At 37.7% G+C, this 18,317-nt stretch overlaps 1 protein-coding gene across 4 annotated transcripts in view; it reads right to left on the reverse strand.

Moving 5' to 3' along the window:
* The window catches only part of Adamtsl1 (ADAMTS like 1), an 877,745-nt gene that overhangs the window by 171,446 nt on the left and 687,982 nt on the right, over nt 1–18,317 (reverse strand). For all 4 annotated transcript variants that reach the window (XM_076934699.1, XM_076934698.1, XM_076934696.1 and 1 more), the window contains 3 exons: nt 16,919–17,123; nt 15,204–15,351; nt 12,198–12,282 (listed from right to left, as the gene is read on the reverse strand). In XM_076934699.1, the coding sequence (XP_076790814.1) occupies nt 12,198–12,282; nt 15,204–15,351; nt 16,919–17,123 (438 nt within the window). The remainder of the gene's footprint in view (nt 1–12,197; nt 12,283–15,203; nt 15,352–16,918; nt 17,124–18,317) is intronic.

An 18,317-nucleotide genomic window follows, 5' to 3' on the forward strand; every position in this document is an offset into this window, starting at 1 on the left:
GGAAGTGGACAGCCTAGGTACCTGAAAGTTTGGATTTCCTAGTGTTGGGGAATTTCAAGAGCAGGGAGGTGGGAATCAGAGGATGGTGGGAGCACACCCTCATAGTAATTGGAGGAGGGGGGATGGGGTAAGGGGTTAGGCATCAGTGGAAGTAGAGGACTTTGGTGCCTGAAAGTTTGGATTCCCTAGTGTTGGGGAATTTCAAGAGCAGGGAGGTGAAAATGGGAGGATGGTGGTAGTACACCCTCATAGAAACTCCCAGAATTATATGGATTAGACATGACCAAGGCAGGCCGCCAGAAGACTAGATTCCAGAATTCAAACAAACAATTATCTTGATACTAAAATTTGTTTTGAGAATTGTATATTACAGAGTACACAGCCTTGGTGTATCTACTCATCAAGTGAGCTGAGCAGACCTGATCAAACCTCTGATGTCCTGGAATTCCAGCTGGATGCAGTGAAGACACAGACATCAGAGGCTTAACAATTTACTCTTCTCCCTGCCCCGCTTCTAATATCTCAACGCTCATAATCAGCTTGAAGAAGCTAATGAAGAGTCAGCGCCCCTATTCCCTGGGCTTGGGGACCGAGGTGGTTAATATTGGGCTGTCTTTCTAGGGAAAAGTAGTGGTTTTGGGTGGAACAGGGAGGATTAGCTAGGATTTATTGCATAGCCATAACCTATTGGTAGAAATATGTATAATTGTTATTAAGATGAAGTTATAATTTCTTAAATGGTACAAAATTTACTTTGATTTCAAATTTAAGGTTTTCATTGGTATGAGCTACTTATTGATATAAAAGTGAGATTAATATTGTTACTCTCATAGGCATTGTGCCTATATAACACATTTAGGAATACAAGGCTTAGACTCAGTCCTTCTTTAACTTTTTAAACTGATTTGAGATGGTTAGCCTGTGAGTTAAGGGCCTATAGCAAGTTCATGGCTCTAAGTTTATTATTAGGGTGTTTTCTATATTTTATTTAGCTGAGAGGAGGTAATAAACAATAGTCCAGATTGCCTTAAATGGATAGTTGGTTTTCAAAACGTCAGAAGTCCACAGAATTGATGTTACAAACATTTCTGTATTAATGTTCATTTTGATTAGAGACCTGTCTGCTCCTGATAGCTTCCTGTCTTGGATTCTAAGAAGAAATTGAGCATCTTTGGAGTTACTCCAGTTGTGGTGAGACAGCCACTAGGCAAGAATTGCCTCTTTCCATCTACAGACAAATTACTGTCCAGAAAATTACTGTCTGACACTTGGGGAATAGTTTACTGATTATATCTGCCAAGACAGAGTAATCAGCCCTTAATAATTCTGCATCACTAGGTCTGTCAGATGATCCTGGGCCAGAAGGCTGAAGATCGGATGCTCCAATGTTCTGTAGTATAGGGACTACAGGTGTTCAGCAGTCTCTACAAATTGGCTATGTTTTAGAAGCTATGCTTTGTGCTTCCCATAATTTCAGTTAACTCAGTCATTCTAGATTTCTGACGGGTTGAAGACTTATAGTCTCATAGCCAATCCAGGCCATTTACTTTGAGAGAAAAGGTTTGAGAGGATGGTCTTCAGCTGACATTCATTCTAAAGCCAAGAAAAAAAAGGCAGGTTCAGAATTAAGTCTTTTATTTAGGAGAGATGACAGAGGTTCTCTTTAGTCAACAAAATGATGGACTGGTTATTAGGTCTATCTTGTATCTTACTACCACAAACTGGCATAGTTATGCTCTAATTGTATTCTAAGAGAAAAGTTTTATTTTAACAGGAAGGGTGATATGTAGGAGGAGCTAAGGTGGGAGGAGTAATGAGAGGAGGAGAAGGAGAGGAGGAGCTAGGTGACAAGGGGGAGGGGAACATGGAGGTGGATGTTTGCGTGTCCCCGCCAGTCAAAGATAGTTGATATATCTAGGTTGAATATTGGGTTGCACTTCTGATTGATATTGAGCATTATCAAACTTAAAAAGCCTTTGATTAAACATTAAAAAATAGTATAAAAGCAAAAGTGGGGATGGGATAGGGGTTTTCTAGGGAGGGGAAATGAGGAAAGGGGATGGCATCTGAAATGTAAATAAAATATCCAATAAAGATTTTCACATTAAAAAAATGAAAAAAAAATAATGTTAGCTAACAGTTACACTTACTGCCATATATATTTCATGTACATAATTCACCCAAACACAGAGATGGGGACTGTTGGATATGTTGTAAAATGGGTAAAAGAGATTATCACTATCTTTTCAATGAAGCACTAGCTAGCATCATCCAGCACTTTGTCTATGGGTGGTCTAACTCTGAGAGATTGAGCCTTGGAATGTCTTTGGATAGTTATTTTTAACTCCATAGAGATAGAAATTTCCTTGTAAAGGGTTGGTGATGACACAGATGTTTCTTATCCATCATTATGCAAATTTTTCCTGTCAGTGTTAATGGTTTTGTCTTCTGAAAAGGAACCTTTATAGGTCCAACTCTCTAATGGGTTTAATGAGCTCCCTGAACATGAATTAAAAATTGTTTGATATATTCATGTTGTATTTGCATGTGTTTCATGATATTGTTAACAATTATATTTTCACAGTGTTTATCTTCATCTCAATGTCTAGATTGAGTCACAGAGATCACCAGGGTCACAATGTTGGACTTACTAGTGAGGCTGGACTGTCTGGCCAGTGAACCCTGGGAATCTCATCTCTGTCTCTCTAATATGTGGAGTATAAATGTCTGCTACCATACTGAGCTTTTTAGTGCAAGTTCAGGAGAAGAAATAATGCTTTTATGACAATCACTTTATTGACTGAGTTATCCCCCTCCCCTCTTTTCTTTCTTTCTCTTCCTCTTTTTCTCCCTCACTTCATTTTCTTTTCTTGAGACAGGGTGACTTACAACACACTATGTAGTCATAGTCAAGACTGACTTCAAACTTGTGGCAACCTTCTTGTTTCAGCCTCCCAAGATGTGGGGTTATTGTGTGAGAAGCGGGCATGCACAGCTCAGTGTTTCATTTTCTGATGGTCATTACCTGCCTTTCATAACTATGGGGTTTGGTTTATGTTGATGAATTGTTGGGTAGCCATGAAGCTTGAGGCAAGTTTAAACTCTCTGCCAACTACCCTTCTCTAAAACCTCATTGCAAAAACTGCTTTATAGAAGAAAGGGTTTGGAGACAAATGCTGACTTCATAATTTATACATGACTTTTTGGTCAAACATTGCCTTATCTTCCTGCCATCTACATAGTCAATAGAGAACGCCTTGGAGCATTCTGGAACTCCTTCGAGGTTATAGGGACTCATGGAGCGTCTTTATCATTAGTTAAAATGTACTTTAAAAACCTCAGCACATACAAAGCTTTTGTGGGGGAAAGTGATATGCCATTAACTGCATGTAGCAGATAGGATCAAGGCCAAGTTACCCTCCTCACAGTCGACAGACCTGATACTGCTTAGGTTACCTTTCTGTGCTTTTCTGATGTGCATGAATGGAGCCTGATTTGCAGGCTTGCTTTCTCAGTAGGATCATCTGCCTATTTAAAAGACCGTATCTCAAAGGAACTAAAGATGCCATGTGGCTGACAGCTATCAGTGCATCTGTGGTTCTCAGCTTAACACCACAATGAAAATTTAAAGCCACACCAATCTTTGATAAAAATCTAAAGCATTGTAAACTTAGAGCCCTTTGAGTGAACCATTTCTTCTTCCAATGGAGTGAAATGAGTTTATCTTGAATTTCTGTAAGCTTTCTTTCCTTTAATTCAACAAGTTTGGCAGAGCTTTCCAATGAAAAGTTCAGTTCATTAAAAAAAAAATGACCTTAATGGACTTAACATATATTGGTGGTGACAGGGTCCATACTTTATTTTGGCACACAAGGACTCTATTAATTTGTCTTTGTCACTCTCTAGGGCTCAGCTGAGCAAGAGCTCAGAGTTAGCTTTCTGAAGGCAGCTACGGTGTGAGCAATAGTGGTGTCGGTGGAGCAGCTGATGAATACAGGACTCTTAGATTGCAATGAAGTCCTTTACTGACCACATAAAAATGGCTCTGTCTGTGCTTTTGGCTTTATTATTGATTTTGCTGTCTCTGTGCATGCTGGGAGCAATCTATGGGGGTTGTGTGTATTAACTCAGGGTAGGAGGAGGCTGCTCTTCCACGGGAGCAGTTTCCAGACCCTCTGTACATAGTTTTACGAATTTCCACACATTTCCTTTTAATTAAAACAGAAGTAACTATCCTTTGTAAGTTAGAAGTATGGTGCCCATGCGTCTTCAAAGAACTTCTGAATTACAGAGGAGGAGAGGCAGGAAGATGGTGTAACATGGGAACCATAGCTGAGACGACTTAGGTTAAATCTTGTGGTTCTTAAATGACTTTAGAACAAGATGTGTTTACAATGGGTGATGATTATAATAGATTTTAACTCTCTCCAAGATTCTCTAGGAAAGCCAGTGGTTTGAGGAAAGGTTTAGTTATGGCAACAGGTAATATGTTAATCCTCATTATCCCTAAGCTGTAGAGCCCACAGTGTTCAGTTTACAAATGAGGAAATGGAGGTTTATAGAGTTCAATGATTTGCTCAGGCCCATTGTTGCTAAGAGAGAGCTCAGTTGTAGCCCACATTTAACTACTGTGCTCTGTTGCACTGTGTGGAGAGATGGTTAAATGGTATTTAATCCTTGGTCCTAACAGGGCTACATCCATTTAGGGCATACAAATACACAGCCCACTCCTCAGCAACTCATCCATGGCAGCTGAATATATTTGAGAAAAAAGAGTGAGTTTAGGCAGCCATAACTTTTTTTTTTAGTTTGGTTTCAACACACAGGTTTGCTTCACCAAGAAACAAAGGGTGACAGAAATGTGTGATCATATCAGTCTCCTTTTCCAAAGCAATAATTTTGATATTAATACCAGATTCCAATAAAATCTATCATAGCTTCCAACCACTGGTTTATATGAACATGTCCCTTCAACCCTCACAGTATATATATTAATTTAATCTATTCATTTCTTATTATTTGTATACTAAGACATGTGAGCTTAACTCTGATATTTTAGATTAAAGATAGATACAATTCTAACATAGATAGTACAGAACTGGGGTTCTAATATCAATCATACTGCATATACCAAAACATTAAATCACATTTCTTTTTATTTATTTATGATTTTTGATTTATTTATGTATGAGAGTTTATAAGTTATGTATAAGACATGTTATACATACATACATGTTATGTATAAGACATGTGAGCTTAACTCTGATATTTTAGATTAAAGATAGATACAATTCTAACATAGATAGTACAGAACTGGGGTTCTAATATCAATCATACTGCATATACCAAAACATTAAATCACATTTCTTTTTATTTATTTATGATTTTTGATTTATTTATGTATGAGAGTTTTGCTTGTATGCATGTATGTGTACTACATGTGTGCCTGGTGGCCACAAAGGTCAGAAAAGAGGATCAGATCTTTTGGGTCTGGAGTTAGACAGTTGGAAGCTGCCATGTGGGTTCTGGGAATCAAATATAACTCCTCTGGAAGAGGAGCAAGTGCTCTTAATTGCTGAGCCCCCAATGGCATTTCTTAAATCATGTAGAACTCATTTCTTTAATCTGTGGCTACTAGGCCAATATTCAAATTTGAGTCACAATTCTATTGCTTCTGTGATGACATTAGTCAGAGATTTCTTTCTTTTAAAACATTTATTGTTATTTTTTTATGTGTATGGGTGTTTTGTCTGCATGTACATTTGTGCACTGCATGTGTGCCTGGTGCCTGTTGAAGCCAAAAGAGGGTATCCAATTCCCTGGAACTGAAGTTACAGACAATTGTGAGCTGCCATGTGGGAGCTTGGAATTAAACTCAGGTCCTCTTGAAGAGTAGCCAGGGCTCTTAACCACTGAGCCATCTCTCTAACTCCAACCCTGAGGCTTCTTGAGAGTAAAATACTGTTAGGTAACTTTTGAAATACCTGCATCTAACCAGAAAGTCACTGTGCTGAGCAGGTGGCTCGTGTGTCAGTTTAGCTCCTGCTATTGGAGGCATGAACAGTGAGCAGGTGATATATGTTCTTCCAAAGTTATCTATTATGAAACATATTATTAGACAGAGAATGTGCATCAACAGTCTGCTACTCCAGGAAATAAGCAGGGTAGGGATAATTCTGGTAGATGAGGATGAGGCCAGAAGGAAGGAGCTGATGAGAGAGGATAAGATATAGGAATATAACGATGTCTGCTCAGAACAAAACATTTGCTCACCGCACACCAATTCCTGAAACTGAATGCTTTCATACTTTCTCACCTCAAGCTTCTAATGCTCAACCTGCTGTTGTTCCAGCATCCTTTTTATTGATTTCTATTCTATAATGTACTTCTTAATTTCTTGATTATTATATGAAATGAGTCTTGATTTTAATATGCCTATTTCTATGTATAGAGAAAACATTCCTTGGCATGGGAGATGGCTTAGTCATCATAGATTAAGGCTTAAAACCAAAAAGACAAGATAAAAACTTCCCTGTTAATTTCCATGGCCTGAGCCTCATAAAGAGAACATAACTCAAGTACTTTGTGTTGAGAATAAAAACAATATTGCTGTTTAAACCCTTCACTGATGTTTGATTCACTATATGTACTTTGGGGAAATATAAGAATTCATGCCACATAGCTGAGATTTCTGGCCATTTTTTTTAAAGTATACCTTCTTAAGCACGAAGAAATTTACATTACCAAACAACTTCATACGGTATAAATATTAACTAAATATATTGAAATATAGTCCACATGTATTGAAATGCTGTTTCCCCACAAGATAAACAAGGCACACAAGGACTGTAGAATCATCATGGGGACTCTCATTGGTCCTTCTGTTTCTACCTAAATCCTGTGGGTTCTATTCGCACAGATGCATGACAAGAATTTCCTTTTGTTTCTTATGGAATTGGCCCCATGGCTAACCCTATGCCATCTGGTATCCAGATAGCACTGCTCCTTTCTGATTTCTTGACTTTCTTTTTCTTTTCTTTTGGCTCATGTCAAGGTTATTTGTGATAATACACTTAAGGCCTGGCTATTACAGTGAAGCTTCCAAATGGCTTACTAACCAAAAGAATTGACTGAAAATCTACTAAAATAACTCAAGATTTTTAAAAAGAAAGATTGAGGCAGAAATGCTAGTTGATCTTACTGTATCTGGCTTTCCACCTGGTGAATGCTAGCTATTTGATGAGGGGATGCTTGATTAACATTAATATTTATATTAATATGTTGGCTACATTGAACCTGAAAGGACATTGTTCATCATTGCTTACTCTGAACTACCAAGGAAAAACTACCAGGAACCATAATATACATGGGAAGAACTGAGCTATTAATTAGTCCTTGCTTTCTCTATGTGGGATGTCTTCCTTTAGACTTCAAAGTCTAGAAAGACAAAGTCAGAGTGCCTGGTGCACCTCGGTCATACTTTTGTTGGTTGTATATATAATATCCTTCAAAAGTTACCCTCTAGGACATTTGGCAGTGTCTTACTGCTTGAAGGAGGTAAGGAGACAGGAGACAAACGTTTTTCTTCCTATTCCATGTCTGTTCAGATTTTTAAGGAAAGCCAGATGAGTAACTCTTCAACATTTCTTTAAAAGTCTTAGAGATTTGTTGTTGGGGGCCCCCAACAATTTGTATGAGTTTTTTTTTCTTTAAGAAATTAAGCTGTAAAAGAGGTCATGGTATGTTCTTGTCATGTGTGGCACAATGATTTCTTTAAAATATTTTTATTGACAGCTTTATACATTTATCTAATGGACTTCCATCATTTCAGCTGCCAATCTGTTTTCTCAGTCATGCTCCCTTTTCTTTCTGAAAGAAACTGTATTCACAGCAGATCCTCCTCCTACTATCATGTGTGTGTACGTGTGTATGTATGTGTACCTGAGATCTATTGAGTTTAATTAGTGGCTTGTTTTATTTTTTAATAGAGTGTGGATGGGAGGTTATTTACCCAAGATAGGGCCACTGGTTACATCACTGAAGAAAATGGTATGTATCTCCTCAACAACTGTTAACAGCCACTAATCCTTTAAGGAGTAGTGGGGCTGTATAGGTTCCTCCACCATCATGATGGAGTGTTGATTGGCCCAGTCATGTTTCAGTCTTCTGCAGCTAATCACAACTACAGCGAGTTCATGAGTACACGAGCCATGGCTATGTCCTGTCTATGTATCTCAACATCCTCTGGCTCCTATACTCTTTCTTCCCACTCTTTCTCTGTGTTCTCTGGGTCTTGGAGGGTGGGGGGGGGTGACACAACTGTATCATTTAGAGCAAATATTTCTTCTCATGCCTCAGCTCATAACCTCTGAGAGAAATTTATTTTACTGTAGTTATTTTTATGACTGTCTATGACGGGTTTCATTCATGAAAGCCCCCACTAAGCTTACATTTCAGTTTGATGCTTGGATTATATTTGCATTGCATTACTCAATGGAATAGAGAAAAATACCTTGCTAAAGGATTCTTACTGGGGCTGGGGAGATGCTCAGCAGTTTCTAGGGCTTCCTGCTCTTCCAGAAGATCCAAGCTTGGCTCCCAGAATCCATATCAGAAGACTTTCATCAGGGGTCTTACATGGCATGGTGTCCATTTGATGGCCTCTGAGGATACCTACTCTCATACCACCCCCACATACTTGAAATAATTTTTAAAAATGGACCAGCGAGAAGGCATAGCAGGCAAGATCACTTTCTGCTCTACCAGAAGACCATAGCTTGGTTTGGTTCACAACACCCATGTGGTGGTTTATAACTGTGATTAACTCCAGGTCTGGGGAGTCCAGCTCCCTTTCTTATCTCCAAGGACAATGGGCCCATAATACACAGACATACACATAGGTAAAATACTCATAAACATAAGATTTTGCTCTTTGTAGCCAGAATAATTGGTTAAAAAATATGTCGAGGGGAAAAAACCTACCATAGAGGTATGAATTTCCATAAGTGGGTTCACAATTCCATTTCTGTATATAAAGATAATGTATTTGCCATAGTCCCTCTGTCAAGGATACATCTTCTGTTGTTGAGGAAAAGACAATATCTCAAAAATGCTTATGTTTTGTTTCTGAAGGCAGTGGTAGTATGTATTAGGCAAGGCCTCTATCACTGAGCTGCAAACTCTACTCTAGCCCTCAGGTGAAATTTAATAAGATAAATCTATATCATGTGAAATGATCCAATCTATGTACTTATTTCAGTACTTCTGGGAGATATATTTGGGTTCACACATTCCATACAACATTTAGATTAGAAGACCCACAATGCGAGAACATTCTTGTATTCTTCAATATGTTACTTATTTCTTGGCAATTCAGTTATTAGTCTTTTACCATAGTTTTTCTCTAAACATATTTTAGAGATATTGACTTCTGACATACTTCTGGCTAGTGCTAAGCAACTTTTCCTTACATTTGGGGGTTATTAAGAGTATCTAACACTAAGTCAGGACATTTCATACACTAAAAGATTAAATACAGCGATTTTCCTGTATTTATTTAATGAGACATGCTATTGATAATGTTTTCACTTTCCAGATGGGAAAGTTGGTGACATTTGCTGCTTTCTTTTATAACTCTCCCAAGCCTTCTGGAGCTGATGCAGAAGATAACAGCTCTGGATCTCTGTTCACTCCAGCCCCAGAGCAGCAGTTCAGAACTGACAGCCACAGCTTCTACACATTACCGTTTAATTTAACCAATGTGAGTCTCTTCGGTGGGGGAAGAATGGTTTGCTGACAGTATATCATTTTTTTTCGTTGTGCTTTGGAGAGTAATTATGGTTGTTATATACATTTGGAAGCTTGTCTATGTGTCCCTTTTTAAAGAAGGAATTAAGACCATGCAAAATTATGTTTTTAAAATTCAAAATCAATTAAAAAATATGACACTTAAGACCTTTTGGAGGGCTCAGTACATTAAACATGTAAAATGCATTAAAATATGGAAAACATACAGCTTTCATTACCTAATTCTACAGCTGTCATTTATTTCATTTTGGTATTAATGTAATTGTTGTCCTGACCATAACTGTATACATTTCCTTTGCGTTAAATTGGCACTCCAATTATAATCTACTTCAACTTGGATTAATCACACCAAGATGGCAATTCCATTACATGAAGAATGAAATTTAATGGCTTAATTTTATATGGCTATAACCTCAATGGCTGGACGTGTGCTTAGTTGCTTTAGGGGTTTTTATTAAGACTAAGCATAATGCACCTTAATTGGAACATTCATGGAAAATACATATCATAAAATATGCATGATCATGGTCTATGAAATGCTTCTGCATAAGCATTTAATTCCACTTTCAGGTTGTTTCATTGGAGCAGTATCGACTAATCAGAAAGAAGTATAATTATGGATGCAATATGCTTTTATTTAGCTTCAACTTTGTTCTATTATTTAACATTAGTCACAATGCAATATTTCAGACAGATATGCCTTACACCAGATGGCAGAATCTAATGTATATGAGAGCAGATTATTTACATAAAAACTACACAGTTGTTTGGAAACATGTTTAAGCATAGAGTGAGTACACATAGGATTAACTGGGGCTGGTGACATGGCACTTTTCTATGTCTCGGATAGAGTCTTAGTAGATGCAGAGTTAATGGCCCTGACATCCTCCTCAGCAATTAGATCTGCCAAACTAGGTCCTGGCTGGGAAATTACATCCTGGGCAGGAGAAGGAGAGGAATATCTTCACTTATTTGATTAGCTTTGTGACCTTCAGCTGCTATCTCTCCTCCAAAATTATCCCACCTTTAGTTACTCTTATTTTTTTTTTTTTACTGTAGTAACTTTAAGGTAAATAAGCAACTTTATATTTAACTAAATTGTTCTTTTAAGTTAAAACATGGTATTTAATTATGTACCATTTTTATTTTTTTACTTCTGGGAAATTAAGTACTTTGGTATAATTGATTTACAAGTAACCATTGATTACTGAGATTTCTTAAAACTCAGAAACACAATTTCACATCCTAGAAAATCTTATTGGCTTTAGATTCAAGCAGGGTAAGTTGGATAAAATTGCGTTTCAATATCTTCATTTATATCTCTTGGAAAATTTATACTTTGGCTTGAATTTGAAAATTCTATGATATGCTATGTGCTCTACTGTGAATTCTGAAGACTAGGTCACATGTCTTATACATCCATATGTGTCTTAATATCTACATTAAAGTAACCGAAAAGGCTTCAAGCTGTGCAATGGCTTTGCCATCTATAGAATGGATCAGTAAAGTATACTTCCTTGTATAAAAACTGTAGCAGATATGCCTGTTAGTGTTCTCTAGTGGAATCAGTATATATAGATTGACCACTCAATCTGTTTTCTCTTTCTCTTCTGTGTAACTTTTCTGAAGTCTGGTAAATCTGTGCCTATTGGTCCAGATTTCATGTTTTACAAACAGAACTCATATAGAACCCTAAGTAACTGGGTAAAAACCACAATCTTTCCAATGATGAGATAAAGCTATTACATATATATATATATATATATATATATATATATATATATATAAAATTATTTACTTCTGACATTTTCTGAATAGCCATACTACAAGGTTCAGTGATACGGAGAATGGAATGCTGTTCATACTTTCATATCAAATCAATCTGTCCATCTTTCCTTCCTTCCATCTGCCTGCCCATCCATCCATCCATCCATCCATCATCCATCCGTCATCCATCCATCCATCCATCCATCCATCTGTCCATCACTGTACTGGGATTAAACCCAGAACCTTGCATATGCTAGGCAAGCAAGTGCTCTACTACAGAGCTACATCCTCAGCCCATCTAATTTCTTGTTACATCATCAGCCTGGAATTTCTCACTTTTGGCTCCTTGCCAAAGAATTTAGAGAAGAGGGCAAACCCTCATTTCTATCTCCCTGTCAGGCAAATCTGAAGCATACTTAGATTCATATAGGAAGAATATGAGAAACTTGTAAATCTCATTCAGATGCAATCAACATTTTGACCATCATTTGGCAACAGATCCATCTCTAATTGGGGATCCCAGAGGGCTCATGTCCTTTTGGGACATAGATTAGGATCCAAAAAAAGCCACAACAGTGAGGCCCACTAATTCTGTTCAGGGGATTTCCCCATACTGAACTTACGAAGGCTCTTCAGACACAGCAGCTCCTTCCTCTAGCTCCTGGGCTTGCTTGAACCATGGCAGCTTGGCCTCTATTGGAAGTTTCTCTGAGAATAAGTACAATGGGAAGGGAAGAGATTAGAAACTACCCCAGGGTTCAGGGAAGGTCTTCAGTCTCTGTACTTTCTAGTTTTGTAGCATATGTAGATATCATGCTGATAATTGCAAATAATTACTGTTGGAGCAAATAGCTGTTTCTGAGGTCCGTTGTATCAAGAAGACTTGACAGTGGATTTAAAGATTTCCTAACACCAGTGACTATACACATGCTTTTCTCCTCTGTGTTGAACTGCAAAGTTGTTTTTTTTTGTTTTTTGTTTTTTTTTTTTTTGAATGTCCCTGTTCGAAGCGCTGACAGAGAATCAACAAAGCTCTTTTAACACCTTTAAAACACATAATACAATAGATGATATTGTAGTATTTTATAATTGTTTTGCCTCTTGGCTAAATGTGGGTCTTACGTTACATTATATCAAAATCAGACAAACTACCATGTTGAAATTTGTAAAACATCGTTTTAAAGTTCTGACTTATTCAATATTCAGTTCAGTAGCAATGAAAGTTTGTACAACTGAAGGTCCATAAACCATGATTTGATATGTTTTTACCTATTCATCTAGCTTTGGGCAAACAACTCAAACAAGCTTCTTAAGTGCTTCCTGGGGAAAATGTGGAGGAGCAAAAGAACTAGGGAGGGTCTAACTGCTCCTATAGAACTAACTGCCAAGATTCTCATCTCTGACATATTTATTAAGGTCATTTATGGGTATGTTTGCCTTTATAGTATGAGCCAGTGAAGCTCTGTCACCATTTTATAACATATAATTGCAAAGATGAAAGAAATATGTCCACACATGCATGCACCACGGAGTAATGCGGTATTTTAACAATGCTTACAGAGTCAAGATCACTACTTAGCTGTGAAAAACCCAGACTTCATTCTTGATTTAACTGTAGACTGAATTTTCTTCCCTCTAAATCTGCTTGGTAAAGATAGAGATAATAAGTCATTGGCTATTTTTAGTTGGGTTTTCACTACTTGTCTTCTATTTTCAGCCATCACTTGTAGCTAGAACTATAGTAAGAAATGCATGCATGATTGGTTCATGGGTGTGGGACATCTGCACATGCATCATTGTATAACTCCACTATTCACCCTAGTTAAAGGATAACCAGTGTCCAGCTTGGCACCAACAAGCTTGTAATACTTCACTGCCATCTTGTACCCAGCAAGTGCCTGTGGCCATCTCATCTGCTATTTGAAAACATTAATGATAGTCTAATTACAGGTAATATCTGGAGAAAACCTAATTTGTGGCAGGGAGCAGGTTAAGAACCCTATTATACAATAGCTCTTGCAATCCTTTCATTGATTTTCATGTACATTCTAGTATTTTTCCCATCTTACAGATGAGTAACTTAGACGAGAGAAAATTTTTTTCCCCCTTCTCTCCTCTCCTTCTTGCTCCAGCTCCACTTGGCTCCGGGCCCTGCTCGTTCTGGCCCCAAGAATAATAAGGATTTCTGATATGTCTTTTTGTTTTCCTTTTAGATTATTAAGAGCTCATAATGCTACTCATTTTAATGATAAATAAAATGTAGAGCTACTTCATGGCTGATTTTCATAGAAATGTAATGTCTCAAGGAAGTGATGGAAAGAAAGAAATGGCAACTGTGCTTGGCATTCAAGGTTATAAGAACATACATGTCACAGAGGATCCTGAACATCCAAATGCTTTGTGATTGTGAGTTTTCCTGTTTCATTGTCACACCAACAACACCAACACAGAGATCAGATCAATATTCACACTGATCTGAAAGACCCAGTACAACTATAATGTTTCTCGTTTAAGTAGACTTTTCTAAATTCTTTTTTTAAAAAAATGGAATCATTTCTGACATCTCAAATTCAGATAAATGTCACAGTTCTATTTCTAATTACATTTCTGCAATTTAGTCTTATTTCATTTTCATTTTCTATACAGAAAGTAACAGGTTTTCACCTCCTCGGTTTGAGGTCTGTGACTTCCCAGCGTATGTCAGGCTCAGTAAAGTAGAAATATTTGGATTCCTTGTTTTTAAAAGCAAGATCTATGAATAGCAAATTATACATATATGTGTATATAAATAAATACATGTGGAATCTGGTTTTTCTTTATGAAGATGAATCTAATATTTTTAGTGATGATTTTTCAGACAGCTTAATGATTTGAAAGACAAGTGTATACATATAGTTTTCTACATATGCTACTTCATAAAGGATATAGTCATGATCATTTGAACTAGCAATCATCATGTTAAGTGAAATAAACCAGACTCAGAAAGACTAACACAATGCATGGTTTATTTCATAATTATCACACAGTCACAAACACATACAGAGGCACACACATGACACTGAAGCATGGAAGGACAGAGAAAGAGATACAGACATACACATGAGAGAGAGAAAACGAGAAAAAAGAGATAGAGAAAGTATTACAGGCACACACAGACATATAGACACACACATATACATACACACATACACACAGGACTCTGAAGCACAGAGGAATTATTTTGTCAGGGAAAATGGATCAGTTACAGGAACACAGAAGAGCTGCAGTGGGATAAGTCCAAGTTGCAATCACATACACACACACACACACACACACACACACACACACACACACATACACACACACACACACACACACACACACATGCACGAATGTATATATATATATGAATAATATATGAATAAAATAATGAAAACCATTATTTTTCATAAAAACTAAAAATATTTTAAAATAAAACAAAAAATCATTTGAAAATATGAAAAGAAATAATCAAGTCTACTTAATATAGTCTACGTTATAAAGAATCATTACTAAGAACATTTGGGATATTTTAAAATAATCCAAGGAGGCTTGAGTCTCCTGAGTATCCATCATCATTGAGGAAGGGTGAGGGGCCTCTGTCCAATTACCTCTGGGCTTGTAGCAGGGTGTGGGAATGATGCATTCTTCTTTTATGTGGGGCTTTGTTTTCATGCTGCAGCCTCCTGTGTGCATTCCTCGGTGGTCAATACAGAGCACCACACGGTATCTGAGGCCCTGGCCACAGGTCACTGTGCACTGGGAAGAGATGGAGATAGATAGATAGAGAGAGAGAGAGAGAGAGAGAGAGAGAGAGAGAGAGAAGACTCATAGGCAAAGCCCGACTTATATATTTAACTTCCCACCTAAGACTATTGTATTTCTTAAAAAAGTAAAATTTTATATATATATATATATATATATATATATATATATATATATATATTAATACCGTCTGAGTTTTTCTGGTAGATCTAAGCCACCTCTTATCCGTTATTAGCTATTTGTTCTATTTGGGTTTCAGAGGTAAGGTTAGTTGACAATTACCTCATTCCTTTAGATTTCTCTAGGATATGATTACTTAGTGGTTAGTTAGTTGTACTGTATGCAAAGACTCAAATACAGTACCACAAAAGGAGACATAAAACTATAGTATGCTCAAGTTCAAATACCCATACAACTTTTTTCAGTTACTTTGTGCATATCTGTCCAAACTATGAGAAACAATTACTCCTACAAGGATATTTATTGATTTTAAACTACTACCATAAGCTTCTTTATAGTGCAGGATCAACAATGCAACTGATTATATTGAAATGGGAAAAAAAGTCTTAGGAGCTGAGTCAATGGGCAGATGGAGAGAGCATCTCTGGAGTCTGCCAACCCTGATACAGGAATGCCAGGCTTCTGAATCTGTCCTCGCAGCCCAAGTGTGGAGTGTTTGTGGTCATGTTTGTTATTAATTCTGTGGATAAGGACGTAGTACTTTGCTTCCACATCGTTTTATCTTTTTATCTCCTCCTTTTTTTTTTTTTAAACTATGTAAGCAGGAAACCAAGAATATGTGTGAGGGGTGTGTGTGTGTGTACAACATTGGGGACTGAACCTGGGACCTTAGGCATACTAGGCAAGTACTCTACCACTGAGCCATATCGCCGTATCACTTTTTAAAAATTTGCTTTTAATTTTGAGACAGAGTTTACCTACCCAGCCCAAGCAGGCCTTGAAACTTGTAATCCTCTTGAATGACTGACTCTCTTACCGCATTGGGATTACAGGCTTGAGCCCCATGGCCAGCTAAGAATAATCTTTTGAGCTCATTTATAGCAGCGATGAAAGCTAATGTAGGTAGCAATTTTGGTTTCAATAATTGTACTTCATATCCATTTATAATTATTGTGCTGTTTTCATTTAATACTTTTCCTTCTCAGTGAATGTGTACATAGTTACAATCTTTTGTTTTTACTATTCACACCCCTTTTACATAAGACAAAGTATAGTAAAAAAAAAATGAAGTCAACTGAGCTATCTTGTAGAGAGAGGCAGCTCTCACAGATTAGGGATCATTTAACATCCCTAACTCTCAGAAGGGATTTGTTTCCCAAAAGGGAAGAAAAGAAGCCAGGCTAAAGTAACTTGACAGAAGAGTAACAAATATCTGGTCATGTGGGATTGGGACATTTCTCCTCCAGGATCTAGGATGACAAGTTTTGAGGCACCTCAGGTATAGAAGGCTGGTACTGCACAGGGCACTCGGTGGCTCATGAGGCCGAGAGGTAAGAGTGAACTTACTCTCCTAAGGAACAAAGAAAGAGGGCACAGTTACCGGAGACCACTCCTGTGCCAGCCATTTAGGGCAGTCAAAAATGTTGCAGGGCTGTACGATGGCCATCTTAGGGGTGTACATGCATTTCCACTCTTCCACTGCAGTGACATGCCCCTGGATGTCCTCCTCCACACAGGAAACTGCCCGGCTCTGGATGCCCCCCCCACACGAGGAGGAGCACGCGGTCCACGGGGTGGCCTCCCACCTACAGAAGCAAGGGGAGTCATCAGGGCGGACATGCAGATTGCCAAACCTCCTTAGTGACCTGTCACACCAACCCCATGCCCTGGGTCAATCTATCACTGGTTCTCCAGAGAACCAAGACTCTCTATCTCTCTATTGGCTGGAATTTCATTAAGAGGGAAAGCTTCAGCTTTAACAAGAATGTTTCATAAACCTCGAATCTCTGCACAAATATAGGAGATTACAGTCCGGGGAGCAATCCACAGGATGTCTGGACTGTCTATAACCTATCAACAATGGAGGTTTCTGAGTACATATATACTATGTATATATAACACACATATATACATATATACATGCACATGTACTTATGTATATATTAAAGTTTAATTATTTTGAACTAATTCTCAGCAAGTATTTCTGTGAAGACTAAAACAGAAATAAGGAACTAATATCACTTCAGGATTTTTAATAGAAAAAACTCATACGAGATCTCCCTACACAAAGGCTCTTTCTCCCTCTCTTCTGAAACTGTCAGCTCTGGGATTCCACACACTCAGCACAAGCTGGGTGCTCAGACTGTACATCTGCAAGTTGAGGAGTAGACATGTCAATAATGGTATTATTGTTTAGCTGGTGACAGACCCACAGATGTCCTCCAGCAAGGAACTCTTTGACTTATAAACACGTTTGGTTTTGGTTGAAAAGCTTATGGCAACTGATACACTGTTAAAGCTGTCTGTCTGTCTCTCTTTCTTTCTTTCTTTCTTTCTTTCTTTCTTTCTTTCTTTCTTTCTTTCTTCCTTCCTTCCTTCCTTCCTTCCTTCCTTCCTTCCTTTCTTTCTTTCTTTCTTTCGTTCTTTCTTTCTTTCTTTCTTTCTTTCTTTCTTTCTTTCAGTTTTGTAGCAGTTGGGACTAGATTTAGACACATGGAACTCCTGTTTACTCAGCATCATGGGGCTGAGTGAGCTATGCTTGTTTCTTACATGTACTTTGATAGTTAGAATTGCTACGGCAGCTTAAGAGATCTTAAAGAATCACGAGAGATCTAATTTTAATGAAAGAGAACCCAAACAACCCTGAGTTGACACACTTTATTAGCTGTATGTTAAAGTATCGCACAGGCAGCAGGCAGCCTGTGGAGACTGTAATTATTCTGTAAGTAAGTTCCACATATGTTGTGGACTTGATTCCTGTTCTGAAGGAGCCAGAATAA

The sequence above is a fragment of the Arvicanthis niloticus genome, chromosome 5 (genome assembly GCF_011762505.2).
Source record: "Arvicanthis niloticus isolate mArvNil1 chromosome 5, mArvNil1.pat.X, whole genome shotgun sequence".
In the NCBI taxonomy this organism is placed as follows: domain Eukaryota; kingdom Metazoa; phylum Chordata; class Mammalia; order Rodentia; family Muridae; genus Arvicanthis; species Arvicanthis niloticus.